Here is a 26,160-nt window from a genome sequence, read left to right as displayed (position 1 = left end):
AGGCCCCGCTCATGCTGCGACCCAGGGTTCCTGCTCGTGCCCGGGAACTTGAAGTGTGTGCTGCTGCCAGGAGCCCAAGGTCCCCAATGACGCTGGGAAGCCAAGGTCCATGCTACTGCCGGCAGCCTGGCGTCCCCGGTCAGTTCGGCTCCGAAATATTTTTGGATAAATGAGGAATTCTGATTTCTGTTTAATGGCAAAATCAATCATTTCATGATAGCAAGCTTACCTTCCCACAACTTTCTGGATACAGAGGTCTCTTTCAAATTTTATTTATTTTTCACTTAGTATTGACCATCTTACAATTTTGAGCATTCAAGTTGGATTCCCTTACATGTGCATTTTTGTATTGCTTGAAAGGGGGCCTCAGAATAGCCATAAGTGCTTTCCTTCAAATGCATTACTTTTAATCGTCATATCAAATAATAGCAAAAAGAAGCCTTGGGAAAAGTTGAACTTTATTAAGCATTGTAAAAATCACAGTAAATGAAGAGTTTAAGAAGGATGTTGCTTGTACTCTGTGTGCATTATATTCTTTTGTTCAATAGTTTAAAACTTGATCTTGAGGAAACAAACAGAGTTAAGGTGTTTCATTTTCTTTTTGATCTTTAGCCTTTTGGAAGTGTTTGAAGTTTCTGGGTTGTATCAATCCACCTTGTCGTTCTCTAAAATAAAGTTACAAGAAGTTGGTTGTGATAAAAATGCTGAGTTCTTCCATTTAATGTAAAACCCACCTTAAACTATTTCATCTGAATACTATTTCCCAAATTTCCTGCATTTTACATATTATTAATTTTCCATAGAAAAATACCAATTAAAGATATTCTAATTTTTTTTAATTATGAAAGAACAAATAAATAATAATTTTCTGTATTTTGCGATTACCAACACATTTTCTCAGGTTTGTTTCTGTGTTTTTTTTAATAATAAGAAGGGATAAAATGGTGTCACAACAAAGACTGGACATTCAAAGCAGTTAAGGTAACTTGAATGAAAAAGTCTGCAGACGTTGTGATTGCAATGAAAACACAGAAATGCTGGAGGAGCTCAGCAGGTCTTGCTGCGTCCAGAGGAGGTAAAGATATATTGCTGACATTTCGGGCCTGAGCCCTTCTTCAAGAATGGAAACCTAATTATTCCCATAGGGATAATCAACTTCGTTGAAATGTGATGTGTACTTTCCTGAAATTCACTCGTGCTCTTGCACCATATTTATTATTCATTCACAGAAGGTGGTCATCACTAGTGTCGCTGGCATTTTGTCCAGAACCTAAATTCTCTGAACTGAGGAGGCAATTAAGAGCCAACAATAGGCCAGACTGTACAGATGGCAGATTTCTACCCATCAAGGACATTAGTGAACAAGACGGGATTTTAATAAAATCTAGTCGTTTCATGGCTGATGATATTGAAATGTATTAATTTAACTTGCAGAAGTTCCTCCAGGCAGCTCATTATTAAAATTTTTAATTTTTTTAAAATTTAGACATACAGGCCATTTCAGCCCACGAGTCTGTGCTGCCCAATTATATCCAATAAACCTACACCCCGGTAAGTTTCGAACGGTGGGAGGAAACCAGCGCCTCCAGGGAAAACTCACGCGGACACAGGAAGAACGTACAAACTTATGAACCCCCGGTCTCAATAGCTGGCGCTGTAAAGGTGCTGCACTAATCGCTATGGCAACCATGTCACCATTATTTGCCCGTCATCCCAGAAATCAGACTGGAAAGTGCAATCTAAAGTTGGGCCTCCCAGACAAACAGAAAATCAGCAGGCCTTCACCAGCCATGCTGTAATATACGCGTACCATTTTTCACGGTTTACTTCTGTCCTTGAACCAGCACTGAACCAAGAGGCAAATTTTCTACCATTGATTTCTACACAACTTCGTCATGGCTTTTCTTTCATACTGCAAACTTCTTCCCATCATCAGGAAAAGACTCTTTTGCATGACCTGGCCAACAATTATGTTAGGCATAAAAGTTCATTTATTTTAAATGTTTCAAAAATATAAATGTCATGGCAGTGAACAACTATTGCATTCATCACACCAAATCAAGTTAACTAGTTGAGAAAGATAGAAACAATAGTCATAAGATCATAGAATAGCATGGTTTAAAAACGGACTCTTAGGCCTGCCATGTCCATGCGGACTTTTTAACCTCTGTCTAATCCCACTTGCGTGCATTTGGTCTGTACCTTCTTTACCTTGCCTATTAAACTGCTTGTCTAATTGACTCTCACCCCCTCTGACAGCAAGTACAGATATAAACAAATCTTGTTTAAATAACTTTTCCCTTATATCCCTTTCAAAACCCTTTACTCTCTCTTTAAACAGATGCTATCTGTTTTGATACCTTGGCCATGGGAAAAATATTATGGCTATGTTCCGTGTGTCTCTCATAATTTTATGTACATCAATCACAGCCTCCAGGGTAAACAAGCCCGACCTATCCAAATTCTCCTGATAACTAAACCCCTCCAGTCCTGGCAACATCCTGGTGAAATCATCTCTACATTCCCTCCAGCAAAACCACATCCTCCCTAGCCTGTACACAACACTTGAAGTGTAGTCTAACCAGTGTCACATTGCAAGATAACAACCCAACCTTGGGGCTTGAACGATGAAAGCAAGGTATGCTAATGTAGTGTCTGGGTTAAAAAGGCCCCTGACAATACCTACAAAAAGAGAAACTTTTAAGCTCCCCCAAATTAGCGAATATCTTTCTGTCCCCAAAAGAAGCTAAAGTTCAGCTCCTTTTGGAGAAGACAGTGAATCTGCTACTCCTGTCGGGGAAGAGATACAGGAGTGTCAGAGCCAGAACCATCAGGCTGAGAAACAGCTTCTTCCCATGGGCAGTGAAAATGCTGAACAATTGATGAACTGCCTACCCTAACTCTTCAAGACTCTATAATTTATTTCACAATATGTATTTATTTTTGTGTAAGTACGTACCATAAGTTTCATTTGTTTATGTGTTTTTTGTACTGAAGACCAGAGAACATTGGTTTATCAGGTTATACTTGTACAATCGAATGAAATAAAGTTGAACTTGAACCAATCCATAAGATTAAAAATCATAAAATGCTGAAAATAAATAAACCCAGCAGGCAGGTTGTAACTGTAGAGAGAGAAACCGTCTTAATGGTTCCGTTTAATGAATTTCAGATGAAAAGTCATCAACCGAAGACACGACTCATGACTTTCTAACACTGCTGCCAGGACACAAAGTTCAAATTTATTGTTCGAGTACATACATGACATCACATACAACCCTGAGATTCTTTTTCCTAGGGACCAGGCAGAATTTCTACCCATCGGTAACTGTAAACTGTGCTCAAGAGAAAAAGATATGTATACAAAAGAAAGAAATGTAAGCAAACTGACTGTGCAATACAGTAATCAATAAGTCTTTAAATGCATCTCTGGTTGAGTTTGTTGTTTAGGAGTCTAATGATGGAGGGGTAGCAACTTTTGCTGAACCTGGTGGTACGACTCTTCTGGCCCCTATACCTCCTTCCTGATGGCGGCAGCGAGAACAGAGCACATCTTGGGTGGTGTGGATCCTTGATGATAGCTCTCCAATGCTAGCTTTCAATGTAGATTTTCTCAATGGTGGGCAGAGTTTTGTCTGTGATGTACTGGACTCTTTTCACTACCTTTTGCAGGGCTTTCGCTCAGAGGTATTGGTACCCCCATACCAGGCCGTGATGCAGATGGTCATACTGAACCTCTGCAATCTCCTGAGGTAGTACTGACATGCTTTCTTCACAATGACATGACTTTGTGGGGTCCAGGAAAGATCCTCTGAGATAGTGACACTCAGGAATTTAAATTTGCTCATCCTCTCCCCCTCTGGTCCCCCAATGATCACTAGATTGTGCATCTCTGGTTTTCCCTTCCTAAAGTCAGCTCCTTGGTTTTGGTTACATTGAATGGGAGGTTCTTGTTAGTACACCATTTAGCCAAGTTTTCAAACTCCCTCCTGTATGCTGACTCATCACCCCTTTTTATACAGCCCACCACTATGGTATCTTCAGCAAATTTGTAGATGGTGTTATGAGCCACGCAGTCAGAGGTATAAAACAAGTAGAGTAGGGGGCTAAGAGCGCAGCCCGATGGTGCTCCAATGCTGATGGAGATTGTGGAGGAGATGTTCTTGCTTATTTGCACTGATCAGTATCTGAAGGTGAGGAAATATAGGATCCATTTACACTGTGGCGTATTGAACCACAGATTTTCGAGTTTACTAAACAATTTTGAGGGGATAATGGAGTTGAAAGCCAGACTGTAGTCAATAAAGAACATCCTGATGTATGCATCTTTGCTGTCTGAGTGTTCCAGGGTTTTGTGTAGACCTAGTGAGTTGGTGTCTGCCGTAGACCTGTTGCTGCGGCAGGCAAATTGGAACGGATCCATGTCGCCACTCAGATAGGAGCTGATATGCTTCAACACCAGCTTCACAAAACTCATTTCAGCAGATTACCACATGCCTCTGGGCACCAGTACGATTGAGGCTATTTGAAACAGGTGGGTATCACGCTGTCAGAGTGAGAAGTTGTAGATATCCGTGAATATATCGGCCAGTTGGTTAGCACTAGTTTTCAGTACTCGGTCAGGTTCTCTGTCCAGACCGGATGCTGTCCTTGGAACATGTTGAAATAATAAAGTATGGAGGAAAAAGTACAAAACAAAAGAGAACCCCCCCCCCCCCACCCCAGCTTTAGAGATTAATTTATTGATCAAAAATACTTTAAATAATCAGTAGAAGAAGAAAGCCAATTGTTGTAATCAATTCTCTTGACAAATTATCTTTGCTAATTGAAAATAGCAGTCACATAAAAATGTGGTTGGGCTAATGGAGAACAATAAATAGCAACTGTTAGCTTAAATGTAACTGTGTGATTATGAATAAGTCCTTAAATTAACTTTGAAAAGCAAAATTAATAGTTGAAAAATTTATATGCTATATAAAAAAAACTGGTCTAGTGTCTACATGAAGAATTTTCAAATGCCAACTGTTTATATTGAGCTGTGATATTTATAATAACTGAGCTAAATATTTAAAGATTAACTACTTTAAGAATGAAAGATTCATAAGACAACTCTCCCATCTAACTCATTCATTGAGTGAACTGAAAATTAGAAGTCTTAAAAATTGATTGAGTCGTCCCAATTATATGGGAACTGAGTTACCAATTGGTCGCAACATTGTAACAATTTTACACAGCTCACAACAAGTGATCACGCAGTTCAGTTACTCACACCTCCTGCATGCATGAAGAGTGTGTGGACATCGATTTGACACACATACTGACAATTGTCCTGAAGAGATAAAGACTTTTTTTTGGCAAAATGTGGATGTTTTAAAACTGACCTGTTATACAAGAATGAGCAGAAGTTAAGGCGTAGAGAAGGACTGCTGTCAGGACAGTCTAACACTCAGTAGTCTTCAAGAAACAGCCCCTATCTCAACATGAGGGTTTCTGAAGCTTAGTTAAAACAAACAAAATACATGTTTACAGTTGCTATGTAGGCAGAGCTCCATGGTGATAATGGGTGTAATGACTCAGAATTTCACCTCTGGATCATTTCAGGCTTCAGTGGATTTCAAAGCATATGACCTAATGGGACTATCTGGTGAAGTTGAGGGGTATTCACCTTATATTTAAATGGAGAGAAGCAAGCAGTGCAGGTGCAGAATTTGACCAGATATTGAGTTTCTGTGACAGACTGAACCAGGTAGTATTAAATGTTCACACATGTGGAGCTGTTATTCTACAATAGAAAAATTATCAATCTGTAAACATACAAATAAAAATGTAACCAATTGCAAAATGCATCTAGGAATGACAAATTCATTCTGAAGCAATTAGCTCTGGCCAGTGCACTTCATCCATGTGCTCTTTTGCAATGAGGTCTTCCCCTCCTCCCAAATCTTTACTCCCCAATTCCATGCAAGCCCCTGTGAGTGCTGGAAGGTGTGATTACACTAGTAACTATATGATTGTAAGACACTGTAGAGGAACTAATGGGAATCCCAAGCAAAATTTTCAAGGTATGGAGCACCTGGAGAACCCAAGGTACTTTTTGTTAAATATTCATAGCTTTTAACCACCAAACAAATGGGATTAGCATGGGTATGATAGGTCAAAGGGTCATTTTCTGTGCTGTCGAACTTTATGGCTGTAAATAACCAGCAAAACCATGAGTTTATATATTACATACTAAATCAACACCAATGAGAATATATCACAGACAATGGTATTTTCAAAAACAATATTTTTTATTACTAATTATTAATAACATAACACCTCTTAACTCTAAACTTTACTCTAATTTAACCCCTCTAGTGCGCAAATTTGTGTGTGTGGCAAAACCAAAACCATAACAGTTCAGCTATAATTATGAAGAGATGATTTTAAAGTTCAGTCTCAGAAAGCCTTTGTGTTGAAACTCGAAACCTTTACCTCTGTTCAAAAGCAATTATGAAGTAAGTGTGAAGCATCAGATTTCTTTAAACTGTTGCTCAAAAGCAATTGTGAAGTATTTTGAAGCATCAAGTCATCAGACCTCTTTATAACTCACACATTTCTTGTAGAGTTGTGTTCAGAGCAGTGTTTATTCATACGAGTGATTTTTCCACTTTTGCATGGAGATTTCGGAATCTGTGGTGCACATGATGAATCTGTCCTCTTTTCAAAGAGGCAGCGAAGTGGCTATTTTCTTCCATGATGATTTCACAAAGCTAATCAAAGGCTGAACTAAGTAACTTATGTTTCAAATACAACATTACTTTTGCTTTTTTAATCAATTGACCATTTCTCTGGACACAAGGAGAAATCAGAAGTAGTCTTCTGCATTCAAAATCCACTTATTCTGTGTTCTCCTTTGACCACGACTAACATGTAACAGTACCTATTCTGGCTACTGTATCTTCAATCCTGTCTTCCCCACAGGGTGGTCAACTTCTGGTCTCAAAATGCCTCTTGTTCAGTAATATGTTTCTCCTAAATGTCTCATTACATGGCATGTGACATTATTTCTGACTTTGAAGTCTTTCACATCTATATGCTAAAAAGCATTTCTTCCAGAATTTTGTGGACCAGGCTCTGATCCAACTGCACAGTTCAACCAGAAAATGGCTTTCTTGCATATACAGCTGTTTCTCCAGCAAACACCTATTGAGTTCTCAATGGAGAACGGTAACAAAACTTCCATGACTTTTTGCAGTTCTGAATTAGCAGTCCTTTCAAGCAAATAAGCTTCTAGCAGAACAATATGTTAACAGCCTTTTCGTTTTTGCAAATGGCTTGCCATCTGCCATCTCAAAGAATGATTTGTGTTTGAGTCCCTATATCTAAACCCATAAAAATGAACTTTACTAAGAGATATATATTTTATAAAGATTTTAACTTTAAATATCAATGTTACAAAATCAGAAGATACTGAAGAATGGTCCGTGCTTGCATCAATGAATATAGCTCCAAAGAGAATGAAAAACTTTGACCATTGTGGTTAAAGCTAACCAAATGATTGTCACCTCCATTTACCAACCTTAAATGTACCAATTTCCACATCAAAGCAAGTGGATGGTACTCAAATTGACCCTTACTAAAAGAAGAAAAGGCCTTGACATCCAAAATGTAGAACACGTGTGCGCTCGTCTTTCTGCTGGCACTTTCCTACTTTCTTTCCCAACATTCCAAAGCTGTGTTTGATCAGCTATATTAGATAGGTTGGAAGAGATAGAAAAGAATGAAAAATCTTTCCACGTGTGAATTTGTTTTTACAAAGTAAAAGCATAATAATGTGCAATAAAACAGAAAATGAAGATGAAATCTCACAGGATTAAACTCATAGATGACCAACTAATTCAATCACCACAGTGGTTAGGGTCTTAAGACTTGCAAACATGCACAATCATGCCTATGCAAAATTCAGGTAAGTTATTTTGACCTTCTGGGGGTTTTTTTTTGTTTTACACACCTTTAACAGGAAGCAAAGTGAACAAAAACAGCATCTCATTAACGTGAACCTCAGTGATTTAAATAAATTCTTATAATGCATATTCTATAAAGTATACTCAAAATAATAGTTAACACAATAGTAAACTAATATTGAAAACTATTTTTACATGCCAATTAATATTTATTTGAGCTGTTCAATATCCTGCAGCAATGCACTTAAAACCAAATCATTTACAGGTGAAGTGAGTTGAGAGACCAGGGAATAACTATGCAAGTTGCACTGCAATTATAATTTTTTTAAGGCTATACTATACATGGAGTCCTTTTTATGTGACAAATTGATTTATTTTTTTAATTTTAAATTTAGAGGCACAGCACAGACCACTGCCCAATTACACCATGCGAATTAATCTGTATGCGGGGAATGCGGGAAGAAACTGACCACCCAGCAAAAAACACACACACGGTCATGGGGAGGACATACAAACTACATGATATGCAGTGAAACCATATAATATACCACGAGCTTGGAAACCATAATTCAAACATATGAACATCCCTGCAGAACAGGTTGGAGTCAAGGTCAAAATTGCATAGATGACTGTTATGAGTGGTGTGATATGTTTATGTATGCATTTCCAATAGGCATGTGATCAGACGAAAATTATTATATGTGGAGTAGGGAATGAATACAATTGGGAAGATTTTCCTGAAAATTTGTTTTGCAAATTTAGGGCACAGTTGGGACAAAGACACATTCTTTCTTTTGTGCCCCTGCGCTCTACAGTTTTACATTTGTAATCAAACAATTCATGTGTAATTAAAGTGCACATTTCAGATTTTATTCAAGGTTAGGGAACCAGGTCAATTAGGTGGCAGAAGTATGTGTAGGTGAGCATTTTGGATCCAGTGATCATAATATCATTAGTTTCAAGTTAATTATGGAGAAGGATAGGTCTGGTCCTCGAGGTTCTGAATTGGAGAAAGGCCAATTTTGAGGAAATGAGGAAGGATCTCGGAAGAGTCCATTGGAATATGTTATTTTCTGGTAAGGATACATCCAGCAGGTGGAAGGCCTTCAAGGATGAAATTCTGAGAGCGCAGAGATTGTATGTTTCTACCAGGAATAAGGGCAAAGTTAACAGACATAGGGAATCTTGGTTTTCAAGGGCTATTGGAGAATTGGTTAAGAAAAAGAAGGGGCTATATATGCGGTATAGACAACAAGGAGAAAATGAGCTACTTGCAGAATACAGAAAATGTAAGAGAATGCTTAAAAAGGAAATTAGGAAAGCAAAAACAAGACAAGAAGATGCTTTGGCAGATAATGTGAAGGAAAATCTAAAGGGCTTTTACATATATTCAAAGTAGAAGGATAGTAAGGGACAAAAATCAGAGTGGTCAACTAGGTGTGCAGCCTCATAAAATGGAGGAGATCTTAAACAATTTTTTTGCATTGGTATTTAAGCAGGAAACTGGCCGAGTGAATAATGATGGAAGGGAAGCAAATAGAAGTGTCATGGAGTTTAAGGAGAAGGAGGAGCTTACTGCCTTGCAATGAATAAAGGTAGACAAATCCCCAGACCGGATGCTATTCCCCTACACCTTGAGGGAGATAAATGCTGAAATTGAAGGGCCCCTGGCAGATATATTCAAAATCTCCTTAGTCATGGGTGAGGTGCTGGAGGATTAGAAGGTAGCTCATGTTGCCCTGCTGTTTAAGAAGGGCTCCAAGAGTAAACCAGGCAATTATAGGCTAGTGAGCCTGACGTCAGTAGTATGTAAAATTATTTCCAATTAATATATTTTTCTGGTAGATTGAACCTCTGTAATACTTTGAATAAATAATTCCATTCTACCCTGTCAAAGGCTTTTTCTGCATCTAAAGCAACAGCCACTGTTGGCATCTTATTTTCTTGAACTGCATGAATTAAATTAATAAATTTACAGACATTATCCGCTGTTTGCCTTTTCTTAATAAATCCAGTTTGATCTTGTTTTATTATTTTTGGTACACAGTCGACCAATCTGTTTGCTCATAATTTTGCTTATAATCTGAATTAAGTGGAGATATTGGTCTATGTGATGCTGATGTTACTGGATCCTTCCCCGTCTTTGGTATTACTGTAATTATTGGTCTTACATGAATCTGGCAAGTTTTGTGTTTCTTCTATCTGGTTCATTACTTCCAGGAGAGGAGGAATTAATAACTCTTTAAATATTTTATAGAATTCTATTGGGAATCCATCCTCTCCAGACATTTTATTGTTCGGCAGTTTTTTTAATATATCCTGTACTTCCTCTATTTTAAATGGTTTTATCAGTTTGTGTTGTTCCTCTTCTTGCAATTTCGACAGTTCAATTTTAGCTAAAAACTCTTCTATTTTATCCTCTTTCCCCTCATTCTCAGTTTGGTATATTTGTTCATAAAATTCCTTAAAGTTCTCATTAATCTCCATTGGATTATATATAATTTGTTTGTCCTTTTTCCTTGATGCCAATACAGTTTTTTTTAGCTTGTTCTGTTTTAAGTTGCCAGGCTAATATTTTGTGTGTTTTTTCTCCCAGTTCATAATACTTTTGCTTTATTTTCATTATGTTCTTCTCCACCTTGTACATTTGTAATGTTTCATATTTTATTTTTTTGTCTGCTAAGTCTCTTCTTTTTGTTATATCATCCCTTGTTGCTAGTTCCTTTTCTGTACTTACTATCTCCCTTTCCAACTGTTCTATTTCCCGATTGTAGTCCTTTTTCATCTTAGTTACATAACTTATTATCTGCCCTCTAATGAAAGTTTTCATTGCATCCCATAATATAAATTTGTATTTCACTGATTCCGTATTTATTTCAAAGAACGTTTTAATTTGGCGTTCAATAAACTCGCTAAATTCCTGTCTTTTAAGTAGCATGGAGTTTAACCTCCATCTATATGTTCCTGGTGGGATGTCCTCCAGTTCTATTGCTAATAACAGGGGTGAATGATCAGATAGCAATCTAGCTTTATATTCAGTTTTCCTAACTCTCCCTTGAATATGGGCTGACAACAAAAACATATCAATCCTTGAGAATGTTGTATGCCTACTCGAATAATGTGAGTATTCCTTCTCTCTTGGGTGCTGCCTCCTCCATATATCCATAAGTTTCATTTCCTGCATTGATTTAACCATAAGTTTAGCCACTTTATTCTTTTTGCTAGTCTTTTGTCCAGTTCTACCCAACCCCCCCACAGAAAAACTTTTTTTTACATATATAACAGAGTTCACCCTCTTTTTATCCCCCTTACTTCCTTTATTTCCTTCTCTTTCCCTTCTTTAGTTCTTACATATACATTATTTTTACATCTTTATATATATTTTATCGCTGTCCTTCATTCTTGTTACAACTCTTCATCTCCCCTTCTGTCCTGCAGGCGTTCTGCAAATTCTTGTGCTTCCTCCGGATCCGAGAACAGTCTGTTTTTCTCCCCGGGGATAAATATTTTAAGCATAGCTGGATGTCTTAACATAAATTTATAACCTTTTTTCCATAGGATCGATTTTGCTGTATTAAACTCCTTCCTCTTCTTTAAGAGTTCAAAACTTATGTCTGGGTAAAAAAATATTTTTTGACCCTTGTATTCCAATGGTTTATTGTCTTCTCTAATTTTATTCCTTGCCCGCTCCAGTATATTTTCTCTTGTATATCTCAAAATTTTACTAAAACGGATCTTGGTTTTTGATGTGACTGTGGTTTCGGAACTAGTGTTCTGTGTGCCCTTTCTATTTCCATTCCTTCCTGCATTTCTGTCATTCCCAGGACCTTTGGGATCCATTCTTTTATAAATTCCTTCATACCTGTGTTTTCTTCATCTTCCTTTAGGCCCACAATTTTTATGTTGTTTCGCCTACTATAATTTTCCAACAATTCAATTTTCTGAGCCAATAACTCTTGTGTCTCTAACTTTTTTGTCACTCTTTTCCAGTTTTCTTCTTAAGTCGTTCACTTCCATTTCTACAGCCATTTCTCGTTCTTCCAGATTTTCTAATCTTTTCCCTAATTCTGTCATGACCATCTCTAATCTATTCACTTTTTCTTCTGTACTTTTCATTTTTCTTTTAATTTCACTAAATTCCAATGTCAACCATGCTTTTAATGCTCTAATTTGTTCTTGAAAAAAAACTTTATTCATATTCTGTCCATTTGTTTTACCTTCTATTTCTCTGTGCAGATCTTGGTCTTCTTCTTCCTCTTCTTCTGTGTCTGAACCTGTGTTTGTGTCTTCTTCTCTTCCTTGTATCTGTGTCTCTTCTGACTTTCCTGATGAGTTGCTTGCCTCACTTTGCTGGGCTTCTTCTTGCTTGGCTTCTTGCTGTTGGTCCTCTTCTTCTGGGCTACTCATCTGTTGGGCCTCCTGCTGCTGCTCTTCTTTCCTTTCACTCCCTTTCCTGTCGCTTTCTTCTTCTTCCAGCTGAGAGCCCTGATGTCGGGTATCCCTCAGCTGGTTGCGTTGTGTTTGCCCGCTCCTCAGCTGAGGCCCCCTCCCATCGGTGTTCTCTTTCTCCTTAGTAAGCGCACTTTTGTTTGGCTCAGAGAGCCATTTTTGTAGTCCAGTGGCCGGGGGGTCATGACTCTGCGGGGTCATCACCAACCTTGGAAAATGGCTCTCTTCTCCACAACGGCTCCGTTTCTTCATGCAGGTAAGGCCTTCTCCTTTCTCTTCCGGTGTCTTTTCTTCTTTTTTCCCCGTTGTTTTTACTTTTTACTTCTTAGGTGCCATTTTCTTTCTTTTCTCTGCAACTTTATCTTTTATTTGTTATGTTTTGTATTTCTTGAACTTTGTATTTTCTTCACTTTATTTCTTCTTTTCTGGAGAGGACTGATATTCCTCCACCAGCCACTACTCCATCACATGACTACCTAGTATGTAAAATTATTTGAAGGATTTCTGTGCGATAGGATATATAGTTATTTGGACCGTCATCAGCTGATTAAGGACAGTCAGCATGGATTTGTGCACAGTAAGTAGTGTTTAACAAATCTTGTAAAGTCTGTCGAGGAAGTTACCAAGAAGGTTGATGAAGGAAAAGCTGTATATGGACTTTATAAGGCCTTTGACAAGGTTCCACATGAGGTTAGGACATTAGATATACATTCTTTCTTTTCTTTGGCTTGGCTTCGCGGGCGAAGATTTATGGAGGGGGTAAAAAGTCCACGTCAGCTGCAGGCTCGTTTGTGGCTGACCAGTCCGATGCAGGACAGGCAGACACGATTGCAGCGGTTGCAAGGGAAAATTGGTTGGTTGGGGTTGGGTGTTGGGTTTTTCCTCCTTTGCCTTTTGTCAGTGAGGTGGGCTCTGCGGTCTTCTTCAAAGGAGGCTGCTGCCCGCCAAACTGTGAGGCGCCAAGATGCACGGTTTGAGGCGTTATCAGCCCACTGGCGGTGGTCAATGTGGCAGGCACCAAGAGATTTCTTTAGGCAGTCCTTGTACCTTTTCTTTGGTGCACCTCTGTCACGGTGGCCAGTGGAGAGCTCGCCATATAATACGATCTTGGGAAGGCGATGGTCCTCCATTCTGGAGACGTGACCCATCCAGCGCAGCTGGATCTTCAGCAGCATGGACTCGATGCTGTCGTCCTCTGCCATCTCGAGTACCTCGACGTTAGGGGTGTGAGCGCTCCAATGGATGTTGAGGATGGAGCGGAGACAACGCTGGTGGAAGCGTTCTAGGAGCCGTAGGTGGTGCCGGTAGAGGACCCATGATTCGGAGCCGAACAGGAGTGTGGGTATGACAACGGCTCTGTATACGCTTATCTTTGTGAGGTTTTTCAGTTGGTTGTTTTTCCAGACTCTTTTGTGTAGTCTTCCAAAGGCGCTATTTGCCTTGGCGAGTCTGTTGTCTATCTCATTGTCGATCCTTGCATCTGATGAAATGGTGCAGCCGAGATAGGTAAACTGGTTGACCGTTTTGAGTTTTGTGTGCCCGATGGAGATGTGGGGGGGCTGGTATTCATGGTGGGGAGCTGGCTGATGGAGGACCTCAGTTTTCTTCAGGCTGACTTCCAGGCCAAACATTTTGGCAGTTTCCGCAAAGCAGGACGTCAAGCGCTGAAGAGCTGGCTCTGAATGGGCAACTAAAGCGGCATCATCTGCAAAGAGTAGTTCACGGAGAAGTTTCTCTTGTGTCTTGGTGTGAGCTTGCAGGCGCCTCAGATTGAAGAGACTGCCATCCGTGCGGTACCGGATGTAAACAGCGTCTTCATTGTTGGGGTCTTTCATGGCTTGGTTCAGCATCATGCTGAAGAAGATTGAAAAGAGGGTTGGTGCGAGAACACAGCCTTGCTTCACGCCATTGTTAATGGAGAAGGGTTCAGAGAGCTCATTGCTGTATCTGACCCGACCTTGTTGGTTTTCGTGCAGTTGGATAATCATGTTGAGGAACTTTGGGGGACATCCGATGCGCTCTAGTATTTGCCAAAGCCCTTTCCTGCTCACGGTGTCGAAGGCTTTGGTGAGGTCAACAAAGGTGATGTAGAGTCCTTTGTTTTGTTCTCTACACTTTTCTTGGAGCTGTCTGAGGGCAAAGACCATGTCAGTGGTTCCTCTGTTAGCGCGAAAGCCGCACTGTGATTCTGGGAGAATATTCTCAGCGACACTAGGTATTATTCTATTTAGTAGAATCCTAGCGAAGATTTTGCCTGCAATGGAGAGCAACGTGATTCCCCTGTAGTTTGAGCAGTCTGATTTCTCGCCTTTGTTTTTGTACAGGGTGATGATGGTGGCATCACGAAGATCCTGAGGCAGTTTACCTTGGTCCCAACAAAGCTTGAAAAACTCATGCAGTTTGGCATGCAGAGTTTTGCCGCCAGCCTTCCAGACTTCTGGGGGGATTCCATCCATACCTGCTGCTTTGCCACTTTTCAGTTGTTCGATTGCCTTATATGTCTCATCCAGGGTGGGAACCTCATCCAGCTCTAGCCTTAGGGGCTGTTGAGGGAGCTGGAGCAGGGCGGAATCTTGGACTGAGCGGTTGGTACTGAAAAGAGATTGGAAGTGTTCTGACCATCGGTTGAGGATGGAGATCATTTGAAATTGACTTGGTGGAAGAAAACAGAGAGTGGTGGTGGATGGTTGCTTCTCAAACTGGAGGCCTGTGTTGAGTGGTGTGCCTCAGGGATCTGTGTTGGGACCATTATTATTTGTTATCTATATAAATGACCAAGATGATAACATGGTGAATTGGATCAGCAAGTTTGTTGATGACACAAACACAGAAGGGGTTGTGGACTGTGAGAAAGATTTTCAAAGCTTGCAAAGGGATCTGGACCAGCTAGGAAATTGGGCTAATAAATGGTTGATGGAATTTAATGCAGAGGTGTTGCACTTTGGAAGAGCGATTCAGGGTAGGATGTACACAGTAAATGGTAGGTCATTGAGAAGTGCAGAGGAGCAAAGAGATCTGGGAATACATGTACATTGTTCCCTGAAGGTGATGTTGCATGTGGACAGGGTTGCAAAGAAAGCATTTGGCATCTTAGCCTTTATAAATAATCAAAGTATTTAGTATAGAAGTTGGAATGTTATGTTGAAGTTATTCAGGTCATGAGTGAGACCCACACTTAGAATATTGTGTGCAGTTCTGGTCGCCCAGCAGCAGGAAAGATATAGTAAGATTGAAAGAGTGCAGAGAAGATTTATTAAGATGTTGCTGGATTTTCAGGAGTTGAGTTACTGGGTAAGTTAAACAGGGGTATAGACAAATTAGATGTGAGTAGGATGTTTCCACTTAGATTGGGGGAAGTCATAGCTTTAGGCTGAAAGAGGAGAGGTATAAGGGGAAAGTTCTTCACTCAGAGAGTGGTGGGAGAATGGAATGAGCTGCCATCTGATGTGGTGAAAGCAGATTCAGTGTTGAGTTTTAAAAATAAATTGGATAATAGAGAGGGGCCTGGAGGATTAGGGAATGAGAGCAGGTCAATGGGACAGGCTAGTTTTATTGGTCTCCACAGATCAGAAGGACCAAATGGCCTGTTTTTCTGTGCTGCAATGTTCTATGGTTCTACAATTATTTGTATACATTTTGGTTTGATCATGTAGAAATTACAGCACTTTTTATACACAGTCACCTCATTTCAGGGCAGCATAATGTTTGGGACATTTGGCTTCACAGGTGTTTGTGAGTACTCAGGTATGTTTGATTGCTTCATTGGTGCAGGTAAAAGAGACCTGGGCTTGCTTCCAAACTTTGGAGTCTGTAGTTGCCATTTTTCAATATGAGTACCACAGTTGTGTCAATGAAAGTAAAATAAGTCATTATGAGGCTGAAAAACAAGAATAAAACAGTAAGAGACATCACCCAAGCGTTAGGATTAGCAAAATTAACAGTTTGGAACATCATTAATAACAAAGAGGGTACTGGTCAGCTCAATAATTGCAAAGGGACTGGTATTCCAAGGAAGACCTCCACTGCTGGTAACAGAAGAATTCTCATCATAATGAAGAAAAATCCCCAAACGTATGTCCGACAGATCGGAAACACTCTTCAGGAGGCGGGTGTGGATGTGTCCGTGACAACTATGTGCAGAAGACTCATGAACAGAAAGTAGTACAGAGGCTACACTGCAAGATGCAAACATGGCAAAGGTGGTTCCCTTTGGATCTTGGGCAGGTCCTTTATGCCTCCACAATTCGCTTTTGCTCTCACTCTGATAGAGGTTAATCTTGGTCTCATCTGTCCACAAAACCTTCTTGCAGAATTCTGCAGGCTCTTTTAAATACTTCTTGGAAAACTGTAATCTGGCCATCCTGTTTCTGTGGTAACTAGTGGGTTACATCATGCAATGTGGCCTTTGTATTTCAGTTCATGAAGTCTTCAAACAGTGGGAGGAAACCAGAGTCCCCCCGGGGAAAACCCATGCAGACATGGGGGAACATACAAACTCCTTACAGACAGCAGGGGATTCGAACCCCGGTCCCGATCTGGTGCTGTAAATGCAAAATGCATTGCACTAACTGCTACGCCAACTGTGCCGCCCAGAATTTTGGACCCATAATGAAGTTTAAAACTTGCTCTGCATGGCCAAACAAACAAAACTCCAATTTGAAGTCAAACACACAGTCTGGTTGCAATTACATTGCTTTCATTTCCAATGTTGATAAATAGAATATGCTTCCACACATATGTTAAATGTGAAGTACACCTGCCTTATACAAGATAATGAGATAAGTAATTATTTTTCTATTCCGCAGATTAAGATTTAGTGTACAGACTCTATGTGGTTTGGTGATCTCCAGAGGAAAGAAAAATTTATGTCTTTAATGGGCTTATTCAGCAGTTGAAATGTTAAAGTAATTAAAAGCAATCCCATGGAACTTTCTTGGTTTCGTTCCATAGTAGAAACACACACTCATGACTTAATTGCAAAATTATTGTTTATACTTAATTGACTAATAAGATTAGGAAGAATAGAAAATGATAATTTCGGCTCCAACCGTCAAAGTAATACAGGAAACATGAATTCTAGGCTGTGTTCAGAAGAGGGGCTATATCCATGAAAATGATGGATGTATGACCCCGCTGTGTTTTTTGGACTCAGGCCTACTTATTTTTCTCAGGCAATTACCAAGCAGGAAACATTGTTATCACTGGAAGAACATTACTTGGGATCAGAATGCTCAGTGTTGCTAGTGATTTAAGGCCATCTGTGGCAGCTTAAAATGAAAGCTGGCTTTGCTAACAAAAAATGCAAACAGGAGCATGGATCAGAGAACTGCCACGGGTCTATGGATGCTTTGGTAAAGAAGCAGCTGAGCAAAACTGGCCATCTTTTATTCTCTCGACATAAACAAATTGCACAGTGAATGTTGGAGATGTCCATTGCTATTCAATGATCTAAGTGCCTAAACATACAAGTTTTATATGCAGACCAGAGTTGCGAAACCTCATAAACTGCACTGCAATTTTTTTATAGAAGTGCTGAGATAAATGGTCATCCTGTGGTAGTGAGAAAATAGCTGGAAAGCTCCATTGTTTGAGCAAAAACTATGGTAAATGGACTTCAATGCAGGAAAGAAAGTGGCCATCCACTTTAAATCTGACAGATATATCATACAAATCAAGATAGACTCAGTACTGGAGATGGGCACAGTGATTTAGAACTAATTGAAAGCTTATGGAAAAGATTCAAAACTATGAAATTGAATAGAATGTTGGCACATAATCAAGAGAGAACAAGTTATGTAATTGAGAGACGGATCTTTTCATTGCTGTCTATCTGGAGTACTGTTTGCACCTCAGGAAAATGTACCTTAGGAAGGCTTTGGTATTGGTGAGTGCAGTCTGCTTCTTCAGAATGTCACCAGGGCTGAAGAGGTTCCAATAGACTGTGGAGGTCTTCCTTGGAATACCAGTCCCTTTGGTGATCCTAAGGTTTGGGTGATGTCTCTTAGTGTTTAATTCTTGTTTTTCAGCTTCATAATGGCTTCTTTGACTTTCATTGGCAAAACTCTGATCCTCACATAGAAAAATGGCAACAACAGATTAAATGCTAGGAAGCAAGCCTCATACCTGCAAAATGAATCAATCCAACATACCCGAGTTCTCACAAACACCTATGAAGCCCAATATCCCAAACATTATGGTGCCCTGAAATGGGGAGCTATGTATAAAAAGTGGTGTAAATTCTACATGGTAAAACCAAAATGTGTACAAATAACCTTAAATAAAATCTGGAATTCCAATGTGAGTTCCAACTGTGGAGCACAAGGAAACGGAATAAACATAAAAAGTGTCTTTGTCCCAAACGTGATGGAGGGCACTGTATATAAACATATGGATATATGTGTGATGATGGGTCATTTGGGATATTACATGATACTCCTTCATACAAACAATGAAAATCGACGACTCCAGATGTATAATATCTGGTGGGATTAAGACAGTTGACATTTTCCAGAGGGAGAATTATGCACTTTTCATTGCCAAGGTTATTAACCATTATGAAAGAATGGGAGGTAGATGGAGTTCTTACATATATTATCAACAACTTCCATGAGAGGCAAAAGGAATGGGACATTTTGTTTCTGTATTTTCCATAATTAACCCAGAGTTTTCCCTGTCTCACCACTTTAGCTTCAAGGTCCCCTATTATTGTCACATAATATTACATATGTCATATACGTGATGTACTTCAACTTTTGGCTTGCATGCCATATGGTTTCCTCCCATTATCTCGTCTTTCAGCTACTTTACATGTCTATTCCATAGGAGGGCACAATGCAGTAACTTATCCCAATATCCCATGCTCAATGAGAACACATACAATGGCCAGTATGTCCAATTTTCGTGTGCTTTCTTTTTCTGTACAGTGCAAAGAACAGGACCTTCAGCTCAACCTGTCCAAACTGAACAAACTGGTATTCTGGCTTCATCCCATATCCTTCGAAGCTAGTCCTATATATATATATCAGCTCAAATGCCTTTGAATGTCTGATTCACACCCACTTCAATAGCCTCCTATGGCAGCTCATTCAAGACTGCCCTCTAAATGAAAGAGTTGCCTCTTTCGACCCTGCTAAAGCTCTGTCCTCTCACTTTTCTGGTTCTTCTTACTCACGTGCATAATAGAAGAGAGGAGGCCCAAAAAAAAAGTTAATAATTGAATGTATTTGAAAATGATACCTTCCAGAATACTGGGTATAATAGTGGATGATAATACTGTGATAAAATGCTTTGAGAGGCTGGTCATGGCCAGAATTAACATGTACCTAAGATCTGGACCCACTGCAATTCGCCTATCGTCACAACCACTCCACAGCAGATGCGATATCGCTGGCTCTTCACTCAGCTCTGGATCACCTCGTAAACAGAAACTCATATATATGGCTGCTCCTCATCGACTACGGCTTGGTCTTCAATACCATTATTCCCTCAGTGCTGGTCAAGAAGCTACAAACTCTGTAGCCCCTTCTGCAACTGGATCCTTGACTGTCTCATTGGAAGACCACAGTCGGTATGAATTGGAAACATCTCTGCCTCTCTGATTATCCACTCAGAGGCGCACCCCAAGAATGTGTGGTTTGCCCTCTGCTCTACTCATTATACACCCACGACTGTGTGGCCAGGCACAATTCCAATACCATCTACAAGTTTGTCAATGATACCACAATTGTCGGCAGAATCACAAACGGCAATGAGGAAGCGTTCAGGAGGGAGATAAATCAGCTCATTGGATGGTGTAACGACAATAACCTTGCGCTCCACATTAGCAAAACCAAGATGATTGTAGACTTCAGGAGGAATCCATGGAACATGGCCCAGTCCTCATCAAGGGCTCAGTAGTGGAGAGGGTCAAGAACTTCAAGAACTGGGTGTCAATATCTTTCATGATCTGTCCTGTAGTCTCCACATTGATGCAATCATGAAAAAGATCACCAGCAGGTGTCTGAGGAGACTCTTGAAAACTTCTACTGTGGAGAGCATTCTGGCTAGTTGTTTCAATGCCTGATATTGAGGCACCAACTCTCAGGACAAGAATAAACTCCAGAAGGTTTTTAACTCGTCCTGTGACATCACAAGCACCAGGCTTCACTTCATCAAGGACATCTACATGAGGCAGGGTCTTAAAAAAAGCAGCCTCCATCCTCAAAGATCCCCACCACCCAGGCCATGCCCTCTTCACTCTGCTACCATCGGGGAAAGGTACAGGAGCCTAAAGATGAGCTCTCAGCGGCACAAGGACAGCTTCTTCCCCGCTGCCATCAGATTCCTGAATAATCAATAAACCTTACTTTTCACGCAATGTCATTGTTAGTATTATTTTATTTTTTATATTAACGTTGTAAGATGGTTATAGTATGAATGTTTTCACAATGATACTGCCACGTGGCGGGGGGGGGGGGGGGGCGTGGCAAGATGGTGTAGAGTGCAGAGGTGCGGTCCTAATTCTCCCCAGCCAATTTTTTAAACACCCATTTTTAAACTTTAATTTAAGTACATAAACATTTTATTTTCACTTTTAACAACACTATTTGTTAATAATGGTGGCTAATGTTAAAAAACCTAAGACTCAATTACAGAAAAGATGACTTTTTAAAAGTGCTGAAGAACTGAGGCCTACCTGTCCAGTTGGAACCACAGAGTTGTCGTCTGGAACCTCCAAGCCACAGAGAACTCCAGCTTGGTTAAGTATTATGCCGGCGCTGGTCTTGTCTCCGCAAGATTGGCTGACGTTGACCCGCGCGTTCGCAATGTCGAGCAGGCAGGTGACCCGAATGAGAAGAGAGCCCTCGAGCCCGCACTGCCGTCAGGGGAGCCGGGGACACGCAGGATGGCGTTGGAAACCGCCCCTCCACGGCCCCTGGTCTTGCCGGGCCTCTAGGACCTGCGATCTGCTGGAGTGTGTGTGGTCTGTGGGGGGGCCTGAACGGCGGCGTCCCGATGTGGTCGGGGTGCCGCCATCGGGTGTGCAGACCCACTGCTGCACAGGAAAAGGCCCTACAATAGTGGAACAAGAAGAAGACTTACCTACAATGGCCAGTTCACAGGAACAATTGGAGGAGGAGTTTGCAGAAGGTAGACCTCAAGATATGGCACTGGAATCTGGATTGGACTCTATGATCATGATGCATTGGCTTTTGCTAACTCATTACTGGATCTACGTGGTTAGGGAAAAGTCTCGCCAAAGAAGGGCCAATGGAAATGGACAGAATGGGAAAAATGAGAAAGATGGAAAGAAGGAGGTTTTGACACACAGTCTTATTGATGTTGAAGATTCAAACCAGTCATTGGGACTGGAGTCGTTGGGCTGAATATTTCTATGACACTGAATTGTATTATTATATATATTGTATTTCTGGCTGGGGGGCAGGTGGATGGCACTGAGATCTTTGATAGTCATCTGCCACTGGTGGGTTTACCACACCCAGTTTTTTAGGGCGTTACTACCTTTGGGTGTTTTTTTTCATTTTTGGGGGGAATTAATTATATTCCTTTTTATATAAACCTTTTTAAAAATAATATTAGGGGAGGGAGAGTGGATTTCATTTATTAGTAGGAGAGTGATTTTTTGTATTAAGTGATTATATTGTTAGTTTGTTAAGATGTCTAGTTTGAAATTTGCAACTTTTAATGTTCAGGGATTAAATAATCCAATTAAGCGAAAGTGAATTTTAGCTTATATTAAGAAAATGAAAATTGATATTGCTTTTTTTACAAGAAATACATTTGACCAAAAAAGAGCTTTTGAAATTGTTGGTCAGGTGCTTTTTTTTAAAATTTAATTCTAAGGCAAAAGGTGCAGTGATTTTAGTTCATAAGAATTTATCTTTTGAGTTGCATACTGTGGAGGGTAATGCTGGGAGGGTTTTAAAAGTGGACTGTAAAATCTTTAACAAACTTTGGACTTTACTTAATATCTCTGCACCTAATGTGGATGATGAATGTTTTATTTCAGACGCTTTTTTGTTATTAAGTCAAGCTAATGAAAATATTTTAGTTGGGGGGGGGGGAATTTCAATTGTGGTTTGGATCCTTTGATGGATAAATCCCCAAAATGTGTTAGGAAATCAACGATGGCGATACAAATTGGGGCTTTGATGAAAGACTTAAATTTGGTAGATATTTGGGGAAGGGTAGAGAAAGATTTTTCTTTTCATTCTTCTCGACATGATTAATTTTCTAGCATAGATTTTTTTTAATATCGGCACATTTACAAGGAAAGGTATTGCAGGCAGAATATAAGAGTAGAATTATATCAGATCATTCTTTATTAATTTTTTCTTATGAATGTTCAGAGGTAGTACGTTCATCCTATAGATGGAGATTTAATACAATGTTGTTTAAAAAACCTGAGTTTGTTACTTTTGTTAAGGAACAGATTGGTTTTTTTCTTAACCAAAAATGCTAATTCAGTTAAAAGTCGTTTTGTGTTATGGGATGCGTTAAAAGCTTACTTAAGAGGGCAAATAATTACTAATACTACTAAAGTTAAGAAAGGGTATATGGCTGAAAATCTTAAATTAGAGAAGCAAATTGATGAACTGGAGAAGGAATTTCAGAAGAATGACAGAAGATCAGAAAATAGCTTTGACTATATTGAAATTGCGATATAATACGTTACAGACTTATCAATTTGAATGTTTAATTAATCGATCTAAGCAAACATATTATGAGTTGGGTGAGAAGACACAAAGTATTTGCATGGCAGTTAAAGAAGGAACAGACTTCACGGGTTATTAATGTTGTTAAAAGGAATTCAACAGTCACCTATAAACCTCAGGAAATTAATGACCAGTTTCATTCATTTTATAAAAAATTATATACTTCTGAGGGGAGACAGGACAATGGATCTATTGATTCTTTTTTATCTACATTAACGTTATCAGCATTAGAAGAGGAGGATGTTATAGATTTGGAAGCTCCGTTTACAGATTTAGAAACTATGATATTGCCACAAAACACTGAATTTCATGACTTGTTCATGACAATAAATCCTGATTCGAGAAGAAAATGAGAATGCAGGAAAAAAAACATTGCTCCGATGACTCAACATGCACACTCAAGCACATGACATGATGAAATCTTCTAATTTGGTAAATTAATATCTCAAGGATGTGTTATGCAATTTTTCACATATGCATTGCCAAGTTTTATTGCCTCCCAAGGAAATAGAAATCTTCGCAGTTGTTTCACTTGTCAACTGTAGCTCAGTTAATAAGTCTTGCCTCAGTGTTAGAAGCTTATCAATTCAAAGGCAGCTCCAGAACAATTGAGGATAAAAATGGAAGATGGTGTTCCAAAGTCATCGTGAGTGACTGATGGAGATGATACATCTGAAAATCTAGCTGATTTCTCAAATGGAGACAGGTCATGTACACGACAGCAGTGATAAAGATTAGCTCAGTCGGTGTTAGTTTTAAAATAATATTTTTAATTAACACCTACTCTAATTTAACTAACTTATCTAAATTTAGCCAAATTTATATACAATCATCCAATGTAAACTTTAACTATGCACAAATATATTGGTGTGTGTGGAAGACCCCAAGCCTCAATTCTGGGAAGGCAGTTCCAAATTCAAAGTTCAGGAATTTGGTGATGATATGTGGGCTTAAGATTGAGGCGACATGCAGGCTTTAGATGGTTGAGGCACGCAGGCCTTAAGATGAAGTCAGCTGTTCCTGAAGTGGGTGACAGTCACCGGGGGTGACAGAATGTTTGCTCATGGCATTTGAGTGCCTTCTTCAGCAATAGAACCCTTTTTGTGAGTCAGTAAGTAGAATGCAGTTTTCCTTCTACAACTTTTAAAACCCCTTTTGTGGGTCAGTAGAATGCTTTAAAACCCATTTCAGGGGTTAGTAGAAGCAGTCTCTCATTCCCCTGGTAAGCAAAAGGTGGAAATTGACAATTCTGTCTATAACCACACAATGAGGCCAAGTGGGTTTCTCATTCCCACAAAGGAGGTCGAAGAGCTGTTGACCCTTGAGGTGCTTCCTCAAAAATGGCCTCCAGCCACTCCTGTGTATTCAGTCTTAATCTGTCAATCACATGGTCTCTGCTGCTGGGTTTTAGAGACACTGCCTTGCTTCTCTTCAAATGCATCCATTTAGAACTATTAGCAAACAGATTAGCAGAACAGGTACCGAAAATGGTAAATTTAGACCAAACTGGATTTATCAAAAAAAGACGCACAACAGACAATATTTGTAAATTTATTAACTTAATTCATGCAGTAGAAGGAAATAAAGCACCGGCAGTAGCAGTTGCTTTAGACGCAGAGAAGGCCTTCGACAGAGTAGAATGGAATTACTTGTTCAAAGTATTGCAAAAATTCAGTTTACCGGAGAAGTATATTAATTGGATTAAAGCATTATATAAGGGACCGTTAGCGAAAGTGACAGTAAATGGACATGTATCAAAGCAATTTAACTTAAGCAGGTCAACGCGGCAGGGATGCCCACTATCACCATTATTGTTTGCGCTAGCTATAGAACCACTAGCAGAATCGATAAGAATAGATAATAATATAAAAGGAATAAAAATAAAAGACAGGGAATATAAAATCAGTCTATTTGCGGATGATGTGATAGTGTACTTAACAGAACCAGAACTATCAATAAAAGAACTATATAAGAAATTGAAGGAATATGGAGAAGTGTCGGGATACAAGATAAACGTAAATAAAAGTGAAGCAATGCCTATGAATAACGCGGATTTCTCAAAATTTAAGGAGGAATCCCCATTCAGATGGCAAATGCAGGCAATAAGATACCTAGGTGTGCAAATAAACAAAAATCTAGGCCAATTATATAAACTCAATTACAATCCACTAATGAAAAAATTACAGGACGATTTAGAGCATTGGAAAGAGCTACCACTAACACTGATAGGAAGGATAAACTGTATTAAAATGAACATTTTTCCAAGGATACTATACTTATTTCAGGCATTGCCAATACAACTGACAGAAAAATTCTTCAAAGAGTTAAAGAAAATAATAAGGAGATTTTTATGGAGAGGGGGGAAACCGAGGATAGCACTAGATAAATTAACAGAATGGTATAAACAAGGAGGCTTACAATTGCCAAACTTCAAAAATTATTATAGAGCCGCACAATTAAGGTACCTATCAGATTTTTATCAAACAAGGGAAAAACCAGACTGGACGAGACTAGAATTAGATAAAATAGGGGAAAAGATACCTGAACACATATTATATAAATGGGACGAAAAATTGGTACAACATAGAACTTCTCCAGTATTACACCATCTCCTCAATATATGGAAGAAGATTCATGTAGAAAGAAATAAAACAAATTATCAAATACCAAAACTAATATTGACAGAAAATAAGCTACTCCCTTTTACAATAGACAACCTTTCCTTTAGAAAATGGGAAAAAAAAGGGATTAAAAGAATAGAAAATTGTTTTTCAGGAAGTAGATTCTTATCCTTTGAACAAATGAGAGATAAGTACAATATAACTGGAGATACAGCGCTGGCATATTACCAACTGAGATCCTACTTGAAAGATGGATGAGAGTGGGGGGGGGGGGGTGGGGGATGGCTTGGGAGGAGGGGGGGGTTGAGAAAAAGTCACTGTAAATGTGTGAAAAAGAAAAAGTGTATATCATGGCTATTGTGATTTATGGTGTGAAAAATAAAAAATTTAAAAAAAAATGCATCCATTTAGGAACGCAATGTCTTCAAA

The 26,160-nt window shown here is 39.4% G+C and overlaps 1 protein-coding gene across 4 annotated transcripts in view; it reads right to left on the bottom strand.

The window, feature by feature from the left end:
* Positions 1-439: 439 nt before the first annotated feature.
* Positions 440-26,160, bottom strand: part of ropn1l (rhophilin associated tail protein 1-like) — an 80,991-nt gene continuing 55,270 nt past the window's right edge. For 2 of the 4 annotated variants that reach the window (XM_069906879.1, XM_069906899.1), the window contains one exon: positions 440-665. In XM_069906879.1, the coding sequence (XP_069762980.1) occupies positions 609-665 (57 nt within the window). In that variant the 3' untranslated portion in view covers positions 440-608. Of the gene's footprint in view, positions 666-5,381; positions 13,296-16,077; positions 16,273-18,258; positions 18,459-26,160 lie in introns of those variants that run through there. The other 2 variants (XR_011347552.1, XR_011347559.1) reach the window with 2 other exon arrangements.

This window comes from Narcine bancroftii, chromosome 1 (assembly GCF_036971445.1).
Source record: "Narcine bancroftii isolate sNarBan1 chromosome 1, sNarBan1.hap1, whole genome shotgun sequence".
Taxonomy (NCBI): Eukaryota; Metazoa; Chordata; class Chondrichthyes; order Torpediniformes; family Narcinidae; genus Narcine; species Narcine bancroftii.
This window is presented reverse-complemented; position numbering and strand designations above follow the sequence as displayed.